We start from the raw sequence: 19,625 nt of genomic DNA on the forward strand, positions 1-19,625 counted from the left end.
ACTGCTGTTCCTCAGCACTACCCGAGAAGAATGAGTTTTAATCCAAAGAAAAACTGCTCCATCTGCCTCTCAGCTGGCTCCTGCCTCCAAGCTGACTGGCTCACCTGGAAGGTGGCCAAATGTGCTGTGTACCCCTACTCCCACCCCCAACACAGCTTCAGTGTCCACACTGCCCTGCAGGGCCTGTCTCCCCCTCCCTCCCCACTGCCCCTGAGAGTGTACCCTTGCTCCCCATCCCACAAACGCAGACCACACTATTAAAAATAGAGCCTCTTTATTGGTACCTGTAAGCTCAGGTACAAGGTGTTCCCACAAGCACGCAGGCTGGCAAGGCCTCCTAGGCAAGGGGGCATGTCTAGAGCCTGGGTTTCTTGGCACAGACACAGGGAAAAATTAATAAATTATAGTTCTGACACTCAGGGACAATATAGAAATTATGATGCAAAATTCAGTATCAGCAAACAAAAGCCCTAAAGAGCCACCCCTCACCAACTGGCCTCAGGGCACAGGCAGGTGTGCAAGACTGGAGTGCAGTGCCCAGAAAGCCCTGAGATAAGTAGTCTGGGCCACGCTTTGTGCCCCGACCAAGGTAAACCTCTTGACCTCTCTGGGCCTTCGACTTCCCCCTTCACCCTCCTATAGAAATGGGCCTGGAATAAAGGCTGTGGCCCTCAGGGAGAAGATGGGCAGAGGCAGGAAGTAGAGGGGTCTGGTGGCACAGAAGGGAGTTTGGGTCACAGCTGGTCAGCCCAGCCCCTCCCCTTGCCCAGACGGTGTCCTTGACTGGCCCCACCTGCTCAGCTATCCAGGAGCCAGGCAGTTGACACTGTAGATCACAGGGCTCAAATCCAGACCTGGTCTCCAAAGCTCAGGCAGGGCAGGGGGAAGAACTACAAGGCAAAAGGGACTCACAAGGGTCTGTGCCCACACCACCCTCGGCACTACCCACCAGCCACAGAGGAATAGCCAGAGCCGCCTCAGTCTCCAAATAAATTATGGAAATAAATTAGTCTTCACAGTCCAGAGGATTTAGCCACCCATGGGTCTAGGGCTCAAGGTGGCAGGAGAAGCCACCTGATTTCAGCCCTGTCTCACCATCTTTGGCTAAGGAACATCATACAATGACCAAAAAGTGGTCCGCCAAGCTCCAGGGGAGCCACGTTTTCTCCTCTTCCTGGCACACGTTATGGAGGTGGCAGATCAAGGAAGGGCGTGGGGGGCTGGGCAGCTGCAAAGGGAAGCCCCCTCCCCACCCTCTTTTTAGCACAGAAAAGTTTTAAAAAATAAATAAATAAATCGAGAGTGTTGCATGAAAACCTGGAGTGTGCACATGGCACCCATGAGTGAGCCAGCCAATGGGAGACTGTTACATACAGACCTTGGGGAGCCCCCAAATTACAAAAAAGCAGCAACGGGGCTCTTGGGGCTGGGAAAAGGCATTCTAGTCCTCACACCAGCATAGGCTCCATGAGAGATGCTGGGGCAGGGTCCTCAAACTGGCTGTCGATAAAGGGAGCCAGGGCTTCAGCCGCTGACTCGGACAAGCCCATGAGGGTCTCCAGGAAGCAAGTGCTGACGTCCCCAGGCGGAGAGAGGCCAGGCAAAGGGAAGTGGGGCGACTCAAGGTTGTCCAGGCTGTCAGACACCTTCTGGGAGGTGTAGTGAGGCCCCAGACTATAATCTGGCAGAGCCTGGAGCAACTCAAAGGAATCACAGGAAGACAAGCTGAGATCCACCGAGCTGCTCTGGCCAGCATCCACATTGAGCGGCACCGAGGTGCCAGGGAGGCTGCCTTCTCTCGACCCTTCAAGGCCACCGTTTAGGAAGCAGCTGGCATCCAGGTTGGCGTTTTCATCCAGAATGCCTGACGCGAGGCTGGAGCCAGAATAGCTGTGGGTCCAGCTGGCCAGGCCACCAGGGTCACCAGTACCAAAGATGTCAGCTGGGTGGAAGCAGCTGAAGTTGTCCAGGTTCCCCACGCCCCCTTCCTCCTTCTCCTCCTCCTCCCCGCCGAGCTCAGAGTCACTGAAACTCAGGATCCGTGCCAGGCTGTCATCATCCACGCCAGGCTGGAAGCCAGGACCAGGCAGGCCTGGGTGAGCGGGGCAGTCGGGGGCCTCGCTAGAGCCCGACGCCGAGGAAGATGCTGTGGAGGAATCGGTCATGTCGCTGCTGCAGCTGTTGTCCCCCAGCTCACTGCTCACGGGGGGCTTGGCCAGTGGGAAAGTGGGGACCAGGGCCTGCTCCCCAGGGCTTGGCGGGTTGCCCTGGGTGGGGCTCTCCAGCTCCCCAAAGCTCTCGGCCCCCTGCTCCAGCTGCAGGCGGGTGAGTGTGTGGATGAAATGGGTCTGAACTCGTGCCTGATTAAACTCCACGCGGCCCTTGGGATTCTCACAGCCCTCCTTGCAGCAGCCACAGGGGAAGCCTGTGTGGTCCATCTGCAGACAAAGTAGAGGCACAAGTGAGGATTTCATGGAGCACAAAGAAGCCCCCAGGTTCAGCTCCCCACCCCAGCTGGGTCCAACCACCGCACCTGGCACTTGATGCCCGCCAGGCTACAGCTGCAGGTCTCAGGGTCACAGACCCTATCGCAGCGACAGCCACAGTCCTCCCGGGATTGGCGCAGTGCCTGCAGCTCCCGCTTCTCCTCCCGGTCAATCCTTCGAATGCCCGCAGCCCGCAGTAGAGCCCGTCGTCGCCGGGCTGGGTAGGGCTGTAGGAAGTTGACTTCCTCCAACTGGCCGCCTGCCACGGCCACTGCCAAGTCCTCTTCCACGGAGGCGTCATCAATGGCATCCACTGCAAGTGGCAGGCCTGCCTCCTCCTTGGCTACCCCGGCGGCCGAAAGCTGCATCCATGGGAGAAGTAGGTGGATGTGAGAAGCACAGACAGGGCACAGACTTAGCCCCAGTCACAGGACAAAAGCTCCCCGGAATGCTTACTCTGTGCCGGGCACTGTGGATATGACAGTGAACAGGACAGTGAAGAGCGCTGCCCTCAGGGAATTTGCAGAGTGATGTCCTACACATGCCATTTCCCAGATCATGGACATACTTCCTCCCCAGCCAGCCAGACACGCACTGCCAATGTCAGGTGAACGCCACATCCCCTCCCCAGCAGGGTCAGACAGATTCAGGTACTATGCCCCCAGCCCCCGGGACAACTAGACAGGTCCCTCACGTGCCTCTCTGTCTGCAGAGAATGTAAGCAACAGACTCCAGTGGAGCCAATCGTGGGCCCATGGGGCCGTCTCCCCGTATACATAATGAGCAAGTCTGCACCCCGGCCCGGTGTGCCTGCCCCTCATGGTTAGGGCTCCAGGAGCCACCTGAGGGAGTGGGCCATGGAGAAGGGTCTCCCTACCTTCCACCGCAGCATCTCCAGCTTCTCCTCCTTCAAGCGCTGGCGGAGCTTCTCGCGCCGTGTCCGGGCTTGCTCCTGCGTAAACTCGGCCAAGGAGAAGCGGTGACAAGCGCTGTGGCGAGGGGCCATGCCCAGAGTACAGCCACCACGGCTGGGCACACTGGTGAAGCCCTGGCACCGGGGGAAGTAGAAGACGGTGATGCCATCAAAGGCTACGCGGCCTGGGCGCTCCCGGGGAGCCCGCTTCAAGATGGACAGGGCTGGAAAGCAGGCAGGGAAGGGCCAGGGGTTAGTTCTCTGCGAGGCACAGCATAACCTTCCAGAAAGATCTTGCCCAACCACCTCTCTCTCCCCATCCCTCCCTGCTCCGCCCACCTCAAAACAAGAAATGGATCTGAAATTAGGAGCCAGCCTGGCTGAGACTGGAGCTGCTAAAACTGAACACCACACCCGTGTCAACAATCTCTTACTGTTATTTACAGGCCAAATGGCAGTATTTGTAAAACTAAACATCTTTCCCATCCTTACCAGCTATTTATAGGCCCTCTGTACAATTTTCTAGTTTTAAAAATTGATTTTTATAGGAGCTCTTTATATATGATATTACCAACAATAATTATCTTTCTAGCCTATCTAAGGAGATATTTTAGTCTTTTTTTTTTTTTTGAGACAGAGTCTCACTCTGTTGCCTGGGCTAGAGTACCATGGCATCAGCCTAGCTCACAGCAACCTCAAACTCCTGGGCTCAAGCGATCCTACTGCCTCAGCCTCTCGAATAGCTGGGACTATAGGCATGCGCCACCATGCCCAGCTAATTTTTTCTATATATTTTTAGTTGGACAATTAATTTCTTTCTATTTTTACTGGAGATGGGGTCTCACTCTTGCTCAGGCTGGTTTCCAAATCCTGACCTTGAGCGAACCTCACGCCTCGGCCTCCCAGAGTGCTAGGATTAACAGGCAAGAGCCACAGTGCCCGACCTAGTCTTACATTTTTGTTTATGGCATTTTACAAAATAATTTTTAAGGTCTATATAATCAAAAGTATTAATCTCTTCCTTTAGAGCATCTATATCTTGCAATAGGCTTAGAAAGTCCTTCCCTTTACAAGTTATTGATTGTATATTGATTAGCAAGCTATGAATTGGTCTTTACATCAGGTCGAACCAAAAGAAATTACCATAAAATGGTTGAATATGGGCTATTGCATATTTCCACTTAATATTTTAATTCTGTACCAAGATGCCCCATGGAATTTTCTTTTAAAATGTTTTCTTTTTATATTGTTAGATTCTGCTAAAAATCATAGTTTTTACGTATAACGCGCACATACACATATAGTACATAAAAAGGTAAAGAGCACGTCTATGGTATTAAAATTTCATGGGGGTGGTGATCAGAGGGAAAATGTCTTTGGGGTTGAGGGGAGTGATAATGAAAAATAAGGTAGAAAAACACTGCTCTAGGGCCACCCTTGTCAGTTTGCAATCAGAATTCTACAAGTGTGAAAAATTAGGGGGAAGAAACCCTTTTGAGTTATGTCCAGGCAAAGCCCAACAGCATTTTGACAGGAGAGGCACCGGCCTGACAGGCCCTGTGGCAGAGCAGTGCGGGTGTGGGGCTCCGGCAGTTCCGTTTGCAGGAGGGCAGGGCGCGGGCTGGAGAATCGAAACTGGAACAGAAGGGAGGGGCTGCAGCGGGAAGGCCCCAAGGCCACTCTGGGGAGCTGCAACCTGGACATCATTACTCCCAAGGTCAAAGGTGAGTCAATCTGGGCTCAGGTGCCTCTGGACAGTGGACACTGAACGGCCACTCTGTCGTGGGACGTGGACACAGTGGGGAGGCAAGTAAGGGAGATAGATACAGCCATGGAGACAACCTCCAGAGGCCGAGAGGGGGTCGGGGGGCCTCTAAATCTCATTTTTCAGGAAGGAAGGAGTGGGGTGGGGTGCCCAGGGGAGGGAGGACTCACGGGTGAAACTACGGGGGCCACAGAAGTCACTGTCAGGCAGGAGCGTCCGATTCCTGAGGCCCTCCTCGTCCGAGTCCCAGGCGGGGGAGACGGAAGAGCTCGGGGAGCAGGAGCGAGAGTGGCAGGTGGAGGAGGAGGAGGAGGAGGAGGAGCAGAACGAGGAGTCGTCCTCATCCAGCTGGTCAAATTTCCTCTTCAGCAGCCCAGTCATGGTGGCGCAGGGGAGCTCCAGGGTCTGGGGGAGACAGCCTGCAATGGGAATGAGAAGGCGCTAAGTGGCAGGCTGACAGCAGCGGGCGGGCCACCGGCCAGGACTCCATCCCTCCCACCTACCCTCCAAGGCGTCTACACCCTCGCACTGCCCTCCAGCCCTGCCTGAGGTGCTCTGGCCTGCAGGGGACAGACACGGTTGCCAGGAATCTTCTCTGCACGAGACACCCCGCCTCCCTCCCTCCACACTAGTAACCTGCAAATCCACAGCCTGGTGCTTTCAAACTCCCACGACCTCTGCCCAAAGCCGTCCCAAGAAACCACCCAGCGCCTCCCCCACCACCTTCTACAACCCACCCACCCACGCACGCGCATCCGCACCAGCAAGGGCAGGAGGCAGACAGACCAACAGATGGACTGACAGACCTCAGCCCGGCTTCACTCATTCCCCGACAGGAATCCTGGGGGCTGACTCACCGGCTGGGTGATTCACACGGCTTGCATCTGTGTGCCTTTGTGTGTGTGTGTGTGTGTGTGTGTGTCCCCGTCTGCACACCCGACTGCCTGCACAGCCCTGGTGCGGTGGCTCTGCTTCCTTCCCCCTCCTCCAGCACACCCACACAGACTGGCCAGCCTGCACACAGACGAGGCCGCACGCCCTGGCTCTAGGGCCAGGCTGACCAGGCACTCTGGGGAACATGCTGGCCGTGACGCTGGTCCCTGTTCCCAGCCGGAGTACTTTCCCGAGCCCCTCCCCTCCCTGTGATGGAGCTTCTCAGACTTTCCCTCAGAAACCCCCGCCCTGCAGGAGAGAAGTCCCTGCCTCCAGGCCCGACTGTGTGACCAGAGCCGCTCAGTGGATCCTAATGTCCATTCTCTCCCGTCTATGGCTTTGCCATGTGGAACGCCCCAGGGTGTCTCGCCTTTGAGGGTCTCAGTCCTCAGCTGAGTGTAACCAGCGATTCCCACGGCCAGGCTGGCAGAGGGGAGGGGGCGTGGACTCCTGCCCCTGAATGCTTCAGCTAATAATAGCCCCTCTTCCAAGACCTGGGAACCCCCAGAGGACTCAATCCTAAGGGCAGAGTACAGCTACCTGGTCTCTGTTGCTCCGTCCTGCTGCACTCAGGGCTGGCCCCCAGGAGGTCACCAGGAAGGGAAACGAAGCTGAGGCCCCAGTGCCGGGGAACCCTCCCCCACTGCCATCACAGGAAATGAGAACAGGAAAAACCAACCAGAAGGCTGTCTTGGTCTCCTCTTCTCAGGTGTCCCTTCTTAACACCCCTTCCCCTTCTCCCAAGCCTCTCACTATGTCCCTGAATCCTGGAGGGCGTGCTGTCAACCTCCTAACTGGATAAAATTCATCCCAGGGACAGCCTCCCCCAGGCAGGCAGGAGAGAAACAAGAAAATCTCCCTCCCTGGCCAATCCCCCACCCTGGGCCTGGGGGAAGAGGACTCACAGATGTTTCCGGGGGCTTCTCAGCGGGTAGTTTCTCAGGCTTGGCACCCTCCTCCCAGGGTCAAACCACAAACAAAAACAACCCAGCTCCCAGCTGACCTGCAGGCCGTCCCAGGAGATGGGGGACTCGTGACCCAGAGGCAGGCATGCACACATATGAACACATGCACAGAGCACACAGAAACACACGTGAACTAACACCCACAGACCCTGTCCCCATCACAGTCGTGCCGGGGGACCCCATCCTTTCCCAAATTCCAGATGTTGTCTACAGGGTCCAGAATGCCTCCTTGATCACACTCCCAAAACTGAGACCCTCCCCCCTCAGGGCCAACGCCCCCCGCCTTGATATCTCTGCCTGGCCATCCCTTAGAAACAGAAAATTCCACAGGCCTCAAACTGAACCCCTTGTCTGTTCCCCACCCCCCACCCCATGCCATCTGTTCCTCTTCCTGTGTTCCCTATCTTAGTAACAGCACTGCCACCCACCCAGTTACTCAAGCCAGAAACCTGCATCATCCTCAACTGCTCCCCCCTCCCCCCCATCTACACCCAGGCACACAAGCCTGGAAGTTCACATAAATCCCTTTAATCCACACGAGGCCAGGCACAGGCTCAGTAGGCATCACGGAGGCTGCCTGGTGTTGGTGTTGCAAACTTCAGCTCCAGAATCCGACTGCCTGCGCTTGAACCCTGGCTGGGCCATCAGCTGGCTGGGTAATCCCTGGGCAAGCTCCCTAACCTCTCTGTGTCTCCAATTCTTTATCTTAAAACCCCGTGGAGTTGGGAGGTTTACAGGAATCAATAGACGTCAAGTTCTTAGAACAGTGATAAGTGCTCAGCGAATGTGTTATTCCACACTGTAAAAGAGTGAGCTCCTGGCTACACACAACACAGATGAATCTCACAGACATCATGTTAAGTGAAAGAAGCCAGACACAAAATGCATGCAAGTGAAGCTCAAGAAAAGGCCAAAACCAATCGGTGACACTACAAGTCAGAACAGTGGTTCCAGGGGGAGGGGCAGACACCCGGGAGAGTGAAGAGGGAATTTTCTGGGGGATTCTGGATGTGTTCTATGTTGATCTGGTTACATGAGTATCTAAAACTATAAAAAAATTCACCTAGCTCTACATGTAAGGTTTGTGTTCTGTATGCATTTTATGTGGGTCACTATCAATTTAAAAAGTTTATTGCCCTTACCATGTCTTTGTTTCCACTACTGCTACCCACGCCCCCTGCCTCTGTTCCTGCCTTCTCCCTCAGCCATTCTTTTTTTTTTTTTTTTTTTTTTTTTGAGACAGAGTCTCGCTTCCTCTGTTGCTAAGGCCTAGCTCACAGCAACCTCAAACTCCTGGGCTTAAGCGATCCTCCTGCCTCAGCCTCCCGAGTAGCTGGGACTACAGGCATGCACCACCATGCCTGCATAATTTTTTCTATATATATTAGTTGGCCAATTAATTTCTTTCTATTTATAGTAGAGATGGGGTCTTGCTCTTGCTCAGGCTGATTTCGAACTCCTGACCTCGAGCAATCCACCCGCCTCAGCCTCTCCCAGAGTGCTAGGATTAGCCACCGCACCCGGCCTCAGAATGATCTTTTTAAAACCACAGATTTTCCCACCATTGCATGCTTAGAAGTACTTCTCCCCTCAGGGAAACCTGCCCTCAGGATCAAGTCCGGAATTCCAGAGGCTGAAGCAGGCCTGGCCCTGGCTTCCCCTCCAACCTCATCATGCGGGCCTCTCCCTAAACCCCTCTCTATACTCCAGCTGAACTTGCAGTTGACCCAATGACCATGTCCCTGCTTACCTCCTGACCTTTGCACAAGATAGAGCCCCTCAGCCTCATTCCTTTTTAGACATCATCTCCAAAGGGGCCTTCTGAATCCCCCAACTCCTTCCCTATGCCTGTCTGGCTCCAGCTATGGACTGTGTATTTGTAACCTACCAAAATTCATATGTTGAGGAGGAATCTCCAGTGTGATGGGATTTGGGGGGGGGCCTTTGGGAGGTATTAATAATTAGGTTGTGAATGAGATCAGTACCATAAGAAGAGACACACAGAGAGATGATCTCTCTCTCCACCATGTGGGGACACAGCAAGAAGGTGTCTACCTACAAACCATGAGGGACCTTACCAGGCTGACTGGCGCCTTGATCTTGTACTTCCCAAGTATGAAAAGTAAATTTCTTTTGTTTAAGCTACCCAGTCAATATATATATATATATTTTTTTTTTTGTTGTTGTTGTTGTTGTTGTTAGAGTAGCCTGAACTAAGACAGCTCCCATAGGCCCTGGAATTTCCCCATCACAAGCCTTATCTGACCATACTGCAACGGCCTCATTGCTCATCTGTCTCACAGCAGGCTGAGGCCGTTCCTGCCTGGCCATCACTGTGCCCAGGCCTAGGACAGAGGCCGGTATAGAAAGGGCATCTGACAATGTCAAGGCTAGGCAGGCTGCCCCCACCTATCAGGTATAAACGCAGAAACAATCTTTATGCACATGAGGTCGCTGGGAGCAACCTCATGTGGGGAGGGGGTGAAGACAGTGTGACCTCCTCCTGCTCTTGTCACAGTTAATTTAAGAAAGGGGTCATATGCCCATCCCCCGGCCTGTGCCAGAAGGTTTAAGCAAGAATGCTGCTCAAAAGGGGTGGCTCTGAGGGCAGGAGAGGGAGGCTCAGGCTGCAGACAGGTGCCTGCGTAGGCATCTCAGGAGACTCCCTGTTCCCCAAGAGCAAACAGATGGAGAGAGAAGCCAAGGACACAGGCTCCAACCAGACACCAAGGCACTGCCCCAGGATGTCCACAGGAGAAGTTAAGGTGAGGGGCTTAGACCACCAAGGCTGCAGACAAGAGAAGCAGAGGCACAGGGAAGCTACTGGCAAGCTGCAGGTTCTAGTGAAGAACCCCTTGCAGGATCTGCAGACCTGGAATGAAATGATAAATTATCACCTCCTGCATACTCCTTCGGGGAGGCAGGAGGAAGGAAGCACCCCTGGATCTCGGGTTCCCTCTGTCCCACATGGGAATCCGGAGGCTGAGAGAGAGGCAGAGGCTGGAGATGAGACAAAAAGACTGAGCCAGAGACAAGGAGAGGCCAAGTCAGAAAAAGGAATGAAAGATAGTGAAAGAGTCCAAGAAAAGTGTCAGACAGTGAGTCAGAGGGTGGGGGAGGGGCCCTCAGCAGCTACCCAGGAATCAAGATCCTGACCATGGCACTGTTCCCAGGGTGAGCACAGCCCCCTCCTAGGGTCCTGGAGGAAGGAAAGGCAATTCCCAGGAGCTGGCTCAGACAGAAATACCACACCCCCGAGGAGCCCCAGAGACAGGCCCAGAATCAAAGAGAACCAGGCTTCTTCCGGATCTGACTGAGCCCTGAGAATCAGGAGGCCCTCCTGCCACCACACACAGGCAGGGGGGGAGGGGACCCGCCCTCAGTGTCCAGGCCACAGCAACCTACACACTCAGGCCTCACTACTATGAATCCAGGGAAGGTCACCTCACCACCCCCTCCACCATCCTCCAAGCAACCAAGGGCTATTTAGGGAAGGAGGGGGCATCTCTAGGCCTCTGAAAAGTCACACCAGCTCTTGTGCTCACCTCTGCAGTCCCACCAAAGCCCCAGCCCCCAGCAGGAGCCAGTCTTAAGGAGGGGTCACCTTTAGCAGCCTCTATGCCCCTCTAGGAATCTGAAGAATGTGTCCTTTAACCTCAGGGACCCAGGCCTTGGCCAGTCCCCCCAAAACACCTGGGGTCACATGACCCCAGGCCCTCAGGAACTACACTTCCTGGGAGAAAGGGAGGGCACCTCTAAGCACCTCTGGCCCCCACAGAAAAACCAGCCTGGGCAGCCCAGAGAAGGCAGACAGGAAGCCTTGGTACCCCTCCCCCACCCATCCCTCAGAAAGTGATCTCAGGGGAGGGGACAGTTCCTCAGCCTTGGCCTCCAGCACCTGGCACTGGGTAGGTGCCAAATGTTTGCTGGCTACATGAGGTACTTGCTCCTGCAGAAGGGAAATTGCACCTGGCAAGACTGCCTCCTCCACCTAAGCGGGGCCTCCTTTGCCCTTCATTCATTCATTCGACAAATATTTACCGAGCTCCCCCCGACGTGCCAGGCACAGTGCCAGGCACTCCGAGTACAGGAAGCAAGACCTACACAGACGCTGCCTGCCCTCCTGAAGCTGTGAGTCGAGCCAGGAGGAGAACAACCAGCGTAGGGTGCTGGGATGGAGGCTCCCAGGGGATGGGGAAGGAGGGGTGCAGCTGGGGGTGAGGACAGGTCTCTCAGAGAAAGCAATGCAGGGAGAGCTCCAGATGGGGGCTCAGCACAGGAGAAGGACTCGAGGAGGAAGAGCCAGAGTGGCCGGTGGGGGAGGGGCGGCCGGACAGGGGGCAGAGCCCGGGCGCCAGGATAGGCTTTAGCCTGAGGGCACGCGATGCCAAAGAAAGGTTTAAGTAGGAGTGACAATGCCAGATTTGCATTTTCAAAAGATGGCTCAGCACAGGGACTGGAGGGGGTGTGGCCGTTGGAGGTGCTGCCAGGGCCAGGTGAGTTGACAGGTCAAGGGCACAGGAGAAAGGCAGTGGACTTGGAGACGAGAAAGAAGAGGGCAGGGCTGCTAGGATTTGGGGGCGGGTGAGGCGATGAGTTACTCTCCCAAGGACTGTGAGACTCAGAGCGGAGGTGTTGGGTGGGCATGGGGAGCTGGGGAGGGACCCTCTAGTGTCAGAAGTGTGGGCTATAGCTGTGTGACTGTGCCGGGGAGCGGGAGTGACTAAGTGTGTGACTGCTGCTGTGATGTGGGCATCTCAACAGTGCGTGCCTGTGAAAGGGCCCCCCGGGAGGGGAAACTGAGGAAGGGGAGGAGTACATGCTGGGGAAGGGAGTAGAGTGCGTGGGAGACAGCCTACGTGTGCCCGCGGGTGGCCGGTGTAGCAGCGCCCGTGACTCACAGCGGTGGCCTCTGAGTGTGACGGTGACTGACAAACAGGTGAGCGTACGACACAATCCCTCCCCTCCCTCCCTCCCGGGGTTCGTGACTCACCGAGCCACACTCCTCGCTCATGCCTCCGCTCCCTCCCTGACCCCCGCCGGCCGGCACACGCCACGGCCCGTGCAGCCCCCCCCCCCCGGGGGAGGGTGCCCGAGAAGGAAGGCGACAAATGTCACCTGCTCTGGCCACGCGAGGAACTTCTGAAAAGTTCTTAGGCAACTGGGTCAAAAGGAAACTCACCCGCGGACGCGCGCACCCCGTCACCTAGCCACCCGCGCGCAACCCTAGCTCGGCCGTCACCCGCACTGAACTCGGGGCGCCGTGACTTCTTAGGGTAACCGCGGCAGGGCGGGGGAGGGGAGCGGAAGACCTGCGACTCCCGCCTCCCAGGCTCCCGGTCCCCGACTCCGGCCGCGGCGCGCAGTCTGCGGCTGAGCTAACTGGACAGCCCCAGCCCCGACGTCCGCTCAGGGTGCGGGGCAGCGACCGGCAGGGGCTGCAGCAGCGGTGCCACTCGCGCCGGACAATCCCTCCCCGAAGTCCCGTCCGGCCGGGCTCCGAGCCCCTCGGCGCTCACCTGCGATCCGGGCGCTCGCCAAGGACACCGACGCGATCCGCGTCCCAGCCGGGGACGGCCCCCGCGCGGCGACTGTGCGTGCGCTCGGCCGGGGAGCCGTCGGTCCAGCAGCCCCTCACTCTGCGCGTCCGGCGGCGGCGGCGGCAGCGGGAGACTGGCTGCGCCCGGCCCCGCCCGCTGCTCCGCCCTCCTCGTCAGTGGAAAACTCCGGGGCTCACGGCGCTGACGCACGCCGGGCCTCCCGCCAGGCCGGCCCGCAGCCCCGCCCCGGAGGCGCCGCCTCCTCCCCCGCCCCGAGCCAGGCGCTGCGGCCGCCCGCCCGGCCGCGCTGCGGACTCTGACCCCGCGCCGGCGCCTCGCCGCTCTCCGCCCCCACCCCGCCCTCCCCCGCCCCGCCTCCCGCACGCTTCCTGCGGTCGCACACGTCCAAACCGGCAGAGCGGGTCGTAAAGATCCCCACCTCGCCCCGCCGCCCCCGTTTACAGATGGGTAGACTGAGGCCGGGAGCAGCGCGGAACTCCGCTAGGGCACCGGGCTAAACAGTGGCAGAGCCGAGGTCCCCTGCACGCTCCCACCCCCACCCCGCCGGAGACAGGTTATTACAATCCAGTCTGAACGTTCCCCCCTCCGCCCCCAGCACACCACCCACTCCGAGATCCGCCGGAAAAGTAAACTATGACTGGAGATGAACCTGGGGTGTGTGGGGAGCGGGGAGACATGTCATTCGTGGGCCTGACCTTCATCTCTGCCATGGACCACAGATCCTTGCCCTGCATTACTTCTGAACTGGGGGTTGTAGGAACCAGCTTCCCCACCCCCATCCCATCCTTTCTGGAAAAAAAAAAAAAAAAGTCTGGTTTCTTCCGGGCCAGACCCTGGCCACTTAAAATGGCCCACTGCCTTCTTCGCTCCCGCCAAGGCCTTTCCTGACTCGGGGCCAACGCTCCCTGTACCGCATGCCCCGAGTCCACCCTCGGCCCCTCTTCCCAGCCGCAGGTCCGATGCTACCCATCACCTTGAGCGGTTCCACCCGCACACCTTCGCTGCAGCCTGGAACGCCTCGTGGCCCTCTCCGCTCATCGGAATCCCAGCGCCTTTAAGGGCTCAGCTTGCACTGCCTCCTCCAGGGAGCCTTCGAGGGCGCCTGACCCTCCCCCTCCCAGTCCTGCTCCCGCTGCATTCTGGGTTCTTCTGCCTGTCCTAGATGAATGCTGTCAGCGGCTAGCCCAGCCCTCGGGATTCCATTCCACCTCCCTCCAGGTGGGGGATGGGGGGGCCTCCTGTCCTGGGTGGCATCTGGGGTGGAGGTGACGGTGGGGGCCCCTCTTCAGCCACAGGTATGAATGTGGAGTGGCCAGGCAGGGGTCTGCCCACCCTTTACCTTTCCATGGAAGAACAATAGGAGGACAGCAGGTCGGGAGAAGATAAAGCCCCTGTCCCTCCTGAGGCCTTGAGTATGTGTATCTGGGGGCCTGCAGCGGGGGTGCCCAGGCAGCTGGAGCCAAGCTTCCAGTGGCTTCCCAGTGCCCTCGGGATGAAGTCTCAACTCTGTGGGGCCTACAAAGCCAGATAAATCTGGCCCGCGCCCACCTTTGCAGTCTCACCTCTCTTTTCACAGTGACTGTCCCCACTCCTTTCCCTGCCTGTCCATTTCAATGTCATTAGTATATATATATATATATATATATATATATATATATATATATATGTCTTTTTGTTCATTCATGTGCTTTTTTTTTTGAGACAGAGTGTCACTCTGTTGCCTGGGCTAGAGTGCCGTGGCATCAGCCTAGCTCACAGCAACCTCCAACTCCTGGGCTCAAGCAGTCCTCCTGCCTCAGCCTCCCGAGTAGCGCCCGGCTAATTTTTTCTATGTTGTTTGGCTAATTTCTTTCTATTTATAGTAGAGACGGGGTCTCACTCTCCTGAGGTCTGGTCTCAAACTCCTGAGCTCAAGCAATCCTCCCGCCTTGGCCTCCCAAAGTGCTAGGATTACAGGCGTGAGCCACCGCGCCGGGCCCATTCATGTGCTTTTAACATTGAGTCCTGCTGCACGTAGTTTATTTTACATACGAGGCATTATCTGTTTCAGCCTCACCTCTACACTGCCACCTCATACCCTTGATAACTGCAGCCCTGTTTGCCAGCGATCTGTTCTCAGGGTGTGTCCTGGTTCAAACTTTCAGGGATGCTGTTTTCCACCTGCACCTGCCTTGCACCTACCCACTCAGTTGTGTGGTTTCCGTGCATTTCCTGGTATGTTGTCTGTGTTGGACTTGATCACTCCTCTGTCCCCAGTCCTTGGTAAGAACTTCTGGAATAAATTAAATGTATCTGGTAGATGGGTAAAAATTGCTAGGGCTCAAGGTGATGGCAGGGCTGGAGATGGCATTGGAGGGATCCTCAACACACGGCAGCTTAAAGTTATGGTGTAGCTGAGACTGCTCAGGAAGGGGTTTAAAGCCTGCATAGCTGGGTGTCAGTTGCTAGAGGTGACTAAGCTCTCAGAGCTTTAAGGGGCAGCCCCCTAGGCCACCCACCCACTACAACTACCCTTAGGCACTCAGCCACACTCTCCCCGAGGCTGAGCTGTGGGCTGCAGACCTCAATTGTCCGTGAGTGCGTGGCATCAGCCTAGCTCACAGCAACCTCAAACTCCTGGGCTCTAGCAATCCTCCTGCCTCAGCCTCCCAAGTAGCTGGGACTACAGGCATGTGCCACCATGCCCGGCTAACTTTTTCTATATGTATTAGTTGGCCAATTAATTTCTTTCTATTTATAGTAGAGATGAGGTCTCGCTCTTGCTCAGGCTGGTTTCGAACTCCTGACCTTGAGCAATCCGCCCGCCTCGGCCTCCCAGAGTGCTAGGATTATAGGCGTGAGCCACCGCGTGCCCAGCCTCAAAGAATCCTTTCCACTGCCTGCCTTCCTGCTCACCTCTAATCCCCAGGCCAGGTCTTAAACAGAAAGGATGTTTCTATGATACCTAGAAGTAAAGTTCTAGTTAGATTTCTGTCCCTGATTGCCTCTCTCTCTCTCTCTCTCTCTCTCCCTCTCTCAGCTTCAGTTTCCAAATCTGTAAAATGGGGGCATCCTACCAGAGAACTCCACCAGCTTCAGCATTCCTTGATTCAATTTCTAGAAGATGCTGCCTGCTACTGGGCAGGGAACTGGGCAGGGTTGGGCACTACTCAGGCCACCTCGCTTTGCATCCTGCTGGGCTGTGTTTTGAGAAAACTAGATGAGACAGGAATCAGGGCAGGGAGTTGGCAAGGACTAGGGTGCTGGCTTAGAGCAGGGAGCCCAGTAGGTGATGAAGTTTAGGGAGCAGGAGGACAGAATGAGGGAAATATGGGAGAATCGAATAAAGCGATGTGTTTTCTCCAGAAAAGCATCTCCTTGTCCTGGGATGGGTTCACCAGATGTTCCCCAGATGTGGCTGGTGATGGGAAACATCTCCCTCTGGGATCCCAACTGAGGTCTTCCTGTTCGTGGGGAAATGAAGGGTCTGTTCCAAGGCACTGAGGGTGGGATCTGGAGCAGCATCCATCTGTGACTATGGCACATATATAAGCAGAAACACACCCACACGTCTTCAGGGAATTTCTGAATACTTGGAAGAGTCCTACAAGTTTCTCAAATATTCAGCAGCCCTGGACCACCCATCTTAGGTAAATAAAAATCATCACAAGTATTAAATAAATATTTTAAAAGTTAAAAACTAATGTTATATTCCCATCAGTAAGGCTAAAGTCAAAAGGACTAACAATACCAAATCTGACAAGATTGGGAATTAACCATATCTGTCACACATTGTTGACGGAAGGGTGAATGGACACAGTAAGTTTGGAAAATAATTTGGCAGTACCCACTAAGGCTAAACATAGGTAAACTATGATCTTGAGAAACAAGGCACTTATATCCACCAAAAGACATTTACAAGAATGTTATAGTAGTTTTATGTATAATAGCCCCAAACTGAAAACAACCCAAATGTCCACTAATAGGTAAGAGGAAATTAACTGTGATTTCTCATATAATGGGTTATTATATAGCAATGAAAAAGGATAACTAGTGTATCATACAATGGTATGGTTTGAATATCCCAAAACTCATGTTGAAATTTATTTATTTATTTATTTATTTTGAGTCAGAGTCTCGCTCTGTTGCCCAGGCTAGAGTGCTGTGGCATCAGCCTAGCTCACAGCAACCTCAAACTCCTGGGCTCAAGCAATCCTTCTGCCTTAGCCTCCCAAGTAGCTGGGACTACAGGCATGCACCAACATGCCTGGCTAAATTTTTCTGTATATTTTAAGTTGTCCAGCTACTTTCTTTTAACTTTTTAGTAGAGGTGGAGTCTCACTCTTGCTCAGGCTGGTCTCGAACGCCTGAGCTCAAATGATCTGCCTGCTTTGGCCTCCCAGAGTGCTAGGATTACAGAAGTGAGCCACCTCACCCAGCCTGTTGTTGAAATTTAACTGCCATGTTACAGTGTTGGATGGTGGGACCTTTAACAGGCGATTAGGTTCTGAGGGCTCTTCCTTCATGAATGGATTAATGCTATTATCTGGAGAGTGGGTTAGTTATCATGGGAGTGGGCTCTTGATAAAAAGATAAGTTGCACACCCATTTCTCTCTGTCTCATGCACCTGCCTGCCATGTAATGCCTACCACCATGGACAAAAACCCTCACTAGATGTTTGCACCTGCTCTTGGACTTCCCAGCCTCCAGAACTGTGAGCAAAATAAATCTCTTTTCTTTGTACATTACCCAGTCTGTGGTATTCTGTTACAGCAGAAAAAAATGGACTAATACTTACATCTTAAAATCTTAAAAACATGGTATTGAATAAAAGAAGCCAGGCACCAAAAAAATAACTATAATTCCATTTATTTATATGAAATTTAAAAATGGATGAACTAAAGCATGGTAATAGATAATGTCGCCTTTAGGGTGTTGATGAGGAAGGGGCCTAAGAGCCTTCTGGGGTGCTGGAGAGGTTCTATGTCTTGATCTAGGTAGTGGTCGGACAGGTAGGTATGTACATATGTAAACATTTAAGTCCTTTATTAATGTCTTATTAACTTTACTATAAGTTTTACCCTGATTACAAAAGAAAAAGAGGGAGGAGGAATGATAATATAGTGCCATAATTGTAAAAAGGAAGCCAGTGTTTTCAGCCTTCCACTAACAAGCCTACATCTGGACCAGTGAGGGATATCTGGGGTCCGCTGGTCAGATCTAGCTGTTTGACTGTTTCTCTCCATCTGAATTAGTGTGATGATGGTCTGGAGAGTTTTCCAGTACCTACAACCAATTCTCTGATTCTCTGGGCACAACAATTCAGTTCAACTCTGACAACTCACTACCTGGGGTTAGTGCAGACCCCACAGCTTAGGGCTCAGTCCCACAAGACTGACCCTCCCAAACTGACACCAATCACAAGTCCAGGCCTCTAGTACTTCTGACAAGCTATAAATCAGGGTTCCCATAAGCCCCTCCTAAGATTCAATAAATTTGCTAGAATGGTTACCAGACTCAGGAAGACACTTTACTTATCTTTTTATTGCAAAGGATACAAATGAACAGCCAGATGCAGAGGTACTGTCATGGTCCATTTGTGTTGTCAATAAAGGAATACCTGAGGCTGGGTAATTGATTTATAAAGAAAAGAAGGTTATTTGGCTCATGGTTCTGTGGGCTGTACAAGAAGCATGGCGCCACTACTACTTGGCTTCTGGTGAAGGCTTCCAGCTGCTTCCACTCATGGCAGAAGGCAACAGGGGAGCCAGCTGTGCAGAGATCACATGATGAGAGAGGAGGCAAGAGAAAGGGGGGAGGTGCCAGGCTCCTTTTAACAACCAGCTCCCTGGGGGACCTGGGCATTCTCAGGGTATCTGCCCCCATGGATACAAACATCTCCCGCCTCCAACATTGGGGATCAAATTTCAACATTTGGGGATTTGGAGGGGACAACATCAGAACTATAGCAGGCACATAGGGCAAAGTTCGGAAGTGTCCTGAGCATAGAAGTTTCTGCCCCAATGGAGCTGGGGTGTGCTCCCCTCTCGGTATGTGGTTGTGGACATGGATGTGTTCACAGATCTGGAAGCTCATCCAACCTTGTTCAAGAATTTTTATAGAGCTCAATCTCTAGCCCTCTTTCCCTTCCAGGCGGTCAGTGGGTAGGCTTGAAAGCTCCAACCCTGTAATCACTTAGTCTTTCTGGTGACCAGCCCCATTCCCAGGCAAAGGAGCCCACCCAAGTCACCTGATTACCATAAAGTTGGTGTGATGGACAGGGGCTCCTTAGGAATAACAAAAGATACTCCTATCACTCAGGAAATTCCAAAGATTTTAGGAATTCTGAGCAAGGAACAGGGGACAAAAACCAAATAGATTTCTTATTTTGCCATAAATGGGTAAGAATTATATTCCATTATGGCTCTCATGTGCAAGGAGCTTCATGTTATTTTTCATCTAAGAGTTTCATAGTTTTAGTTCTTTTTTTTTTTTTTTTTTTGACACAGTCTCACTCTGTTCCCTGGGCTAGAGTGTCGTGGTGTCAGCCTAGCTCACAGCAACCTCAAACTCCTGGGCTCAAGCAGGAGGCTTGACTTCTGTCTCAGCCTCCCAAGTAGCTGGGACTACAGGCACGCGCCACCATGCCTGGCTAATTTTTTCTATATATTTTTTAATTGGCCAATTAATTTATTTATATTTTTAGTAGAGACAGGGTCAGGCTGGTTTCAAACTCCTGACCTTGATTGATACTCCTGCCTCAGCCTCCCAGAGTGCTAGGATTACAGGCGTGAGCCACCGCACCCGGCCATAGTTTTAGTTCTTTTTTTTTTTTTTTTTTTTTTTTGAGACAGAGTCTCACTTTGTTACCCAGGCTAGAGTGAGTGCCGTGGCATCAGCCTAGCTTACAGCAACCTCAAACTCCTGGGCTCAAGCGATTCTGCTGCCTCAGCCTCCTGAGTAGCTGGGACTACAGGCATGCACCACCATGCCCGGCTAATTTTTTCTATATATATTAGTTG

At 53.8% G+C, this 19,625-nt stretch overlaps 1 protein-coding gene across 3 annotated transcripts; it reads right to left on the bottom strand.

Moving 5' to 3' along the window:
• Positions 1 to 257: 257 nt before the first annotated feature.
• CSRNP1 (cysteine and serine rich nuclear protein 1) lies at positions 258 to 13,727 on the bottom strand. Of its 3 annotated transcripts, none has more exons than XM_076006466.1 (5): positions 13,597 to 13,727; positions 5,335 to 5,583; positions 3,364 to 3,623; positions 2,534 to 2,848; positions 258 to 2,438 (listed from the first exon to the last, which is right to left on the bottom strand). In XM_076006466.1, exons 2-5 carry the CDS (start codon positions 5,543 to 5,545, stop codon positions 1,449 to 1,451), a joined length of 1,776 nt encoding a protein of 591 aa, XP_075862581.1. In that variant the 5' UTR covers positions 5,546 to 5,583; positions 13,597 to 13,727; the 3' UTR covers positions 258 to 1,448. The 3 variants fall into 3 exon arrangements, with proteins under 3 accessions (XP_075862581.1, XP_012597625.2, XP_075862584.1); XM_012742171.2 differs by lacking the exon at positions 13,597 to 13,727 and adding an exon at positions 12,582 to 12,764; XM_076006469.1 differs by lacking the exon at positions 13,597 to 13,727 and adding an exon at positions 11,964 to 11,979.
• Positions 13,728 to 19,625: the final 5,898 nt, after the last annotated feature.

The sequence above is a fragment of the Microcebus murinus genome, chromosome 1 (genome assembly GCF_040939455.1).
Source record: "Microcebus murinus isolate Inina chromosome 1, M.murinus_Inina_mat1.0, whole genome shotgun sequence".
Classification (NCBI taxonomy): domain Eukaryota; kingdom Metazoa; phylum Chordata; class Mammalia; order Primates; family Cheirogaleidae; genus Microcebus; species Microcebus murinus.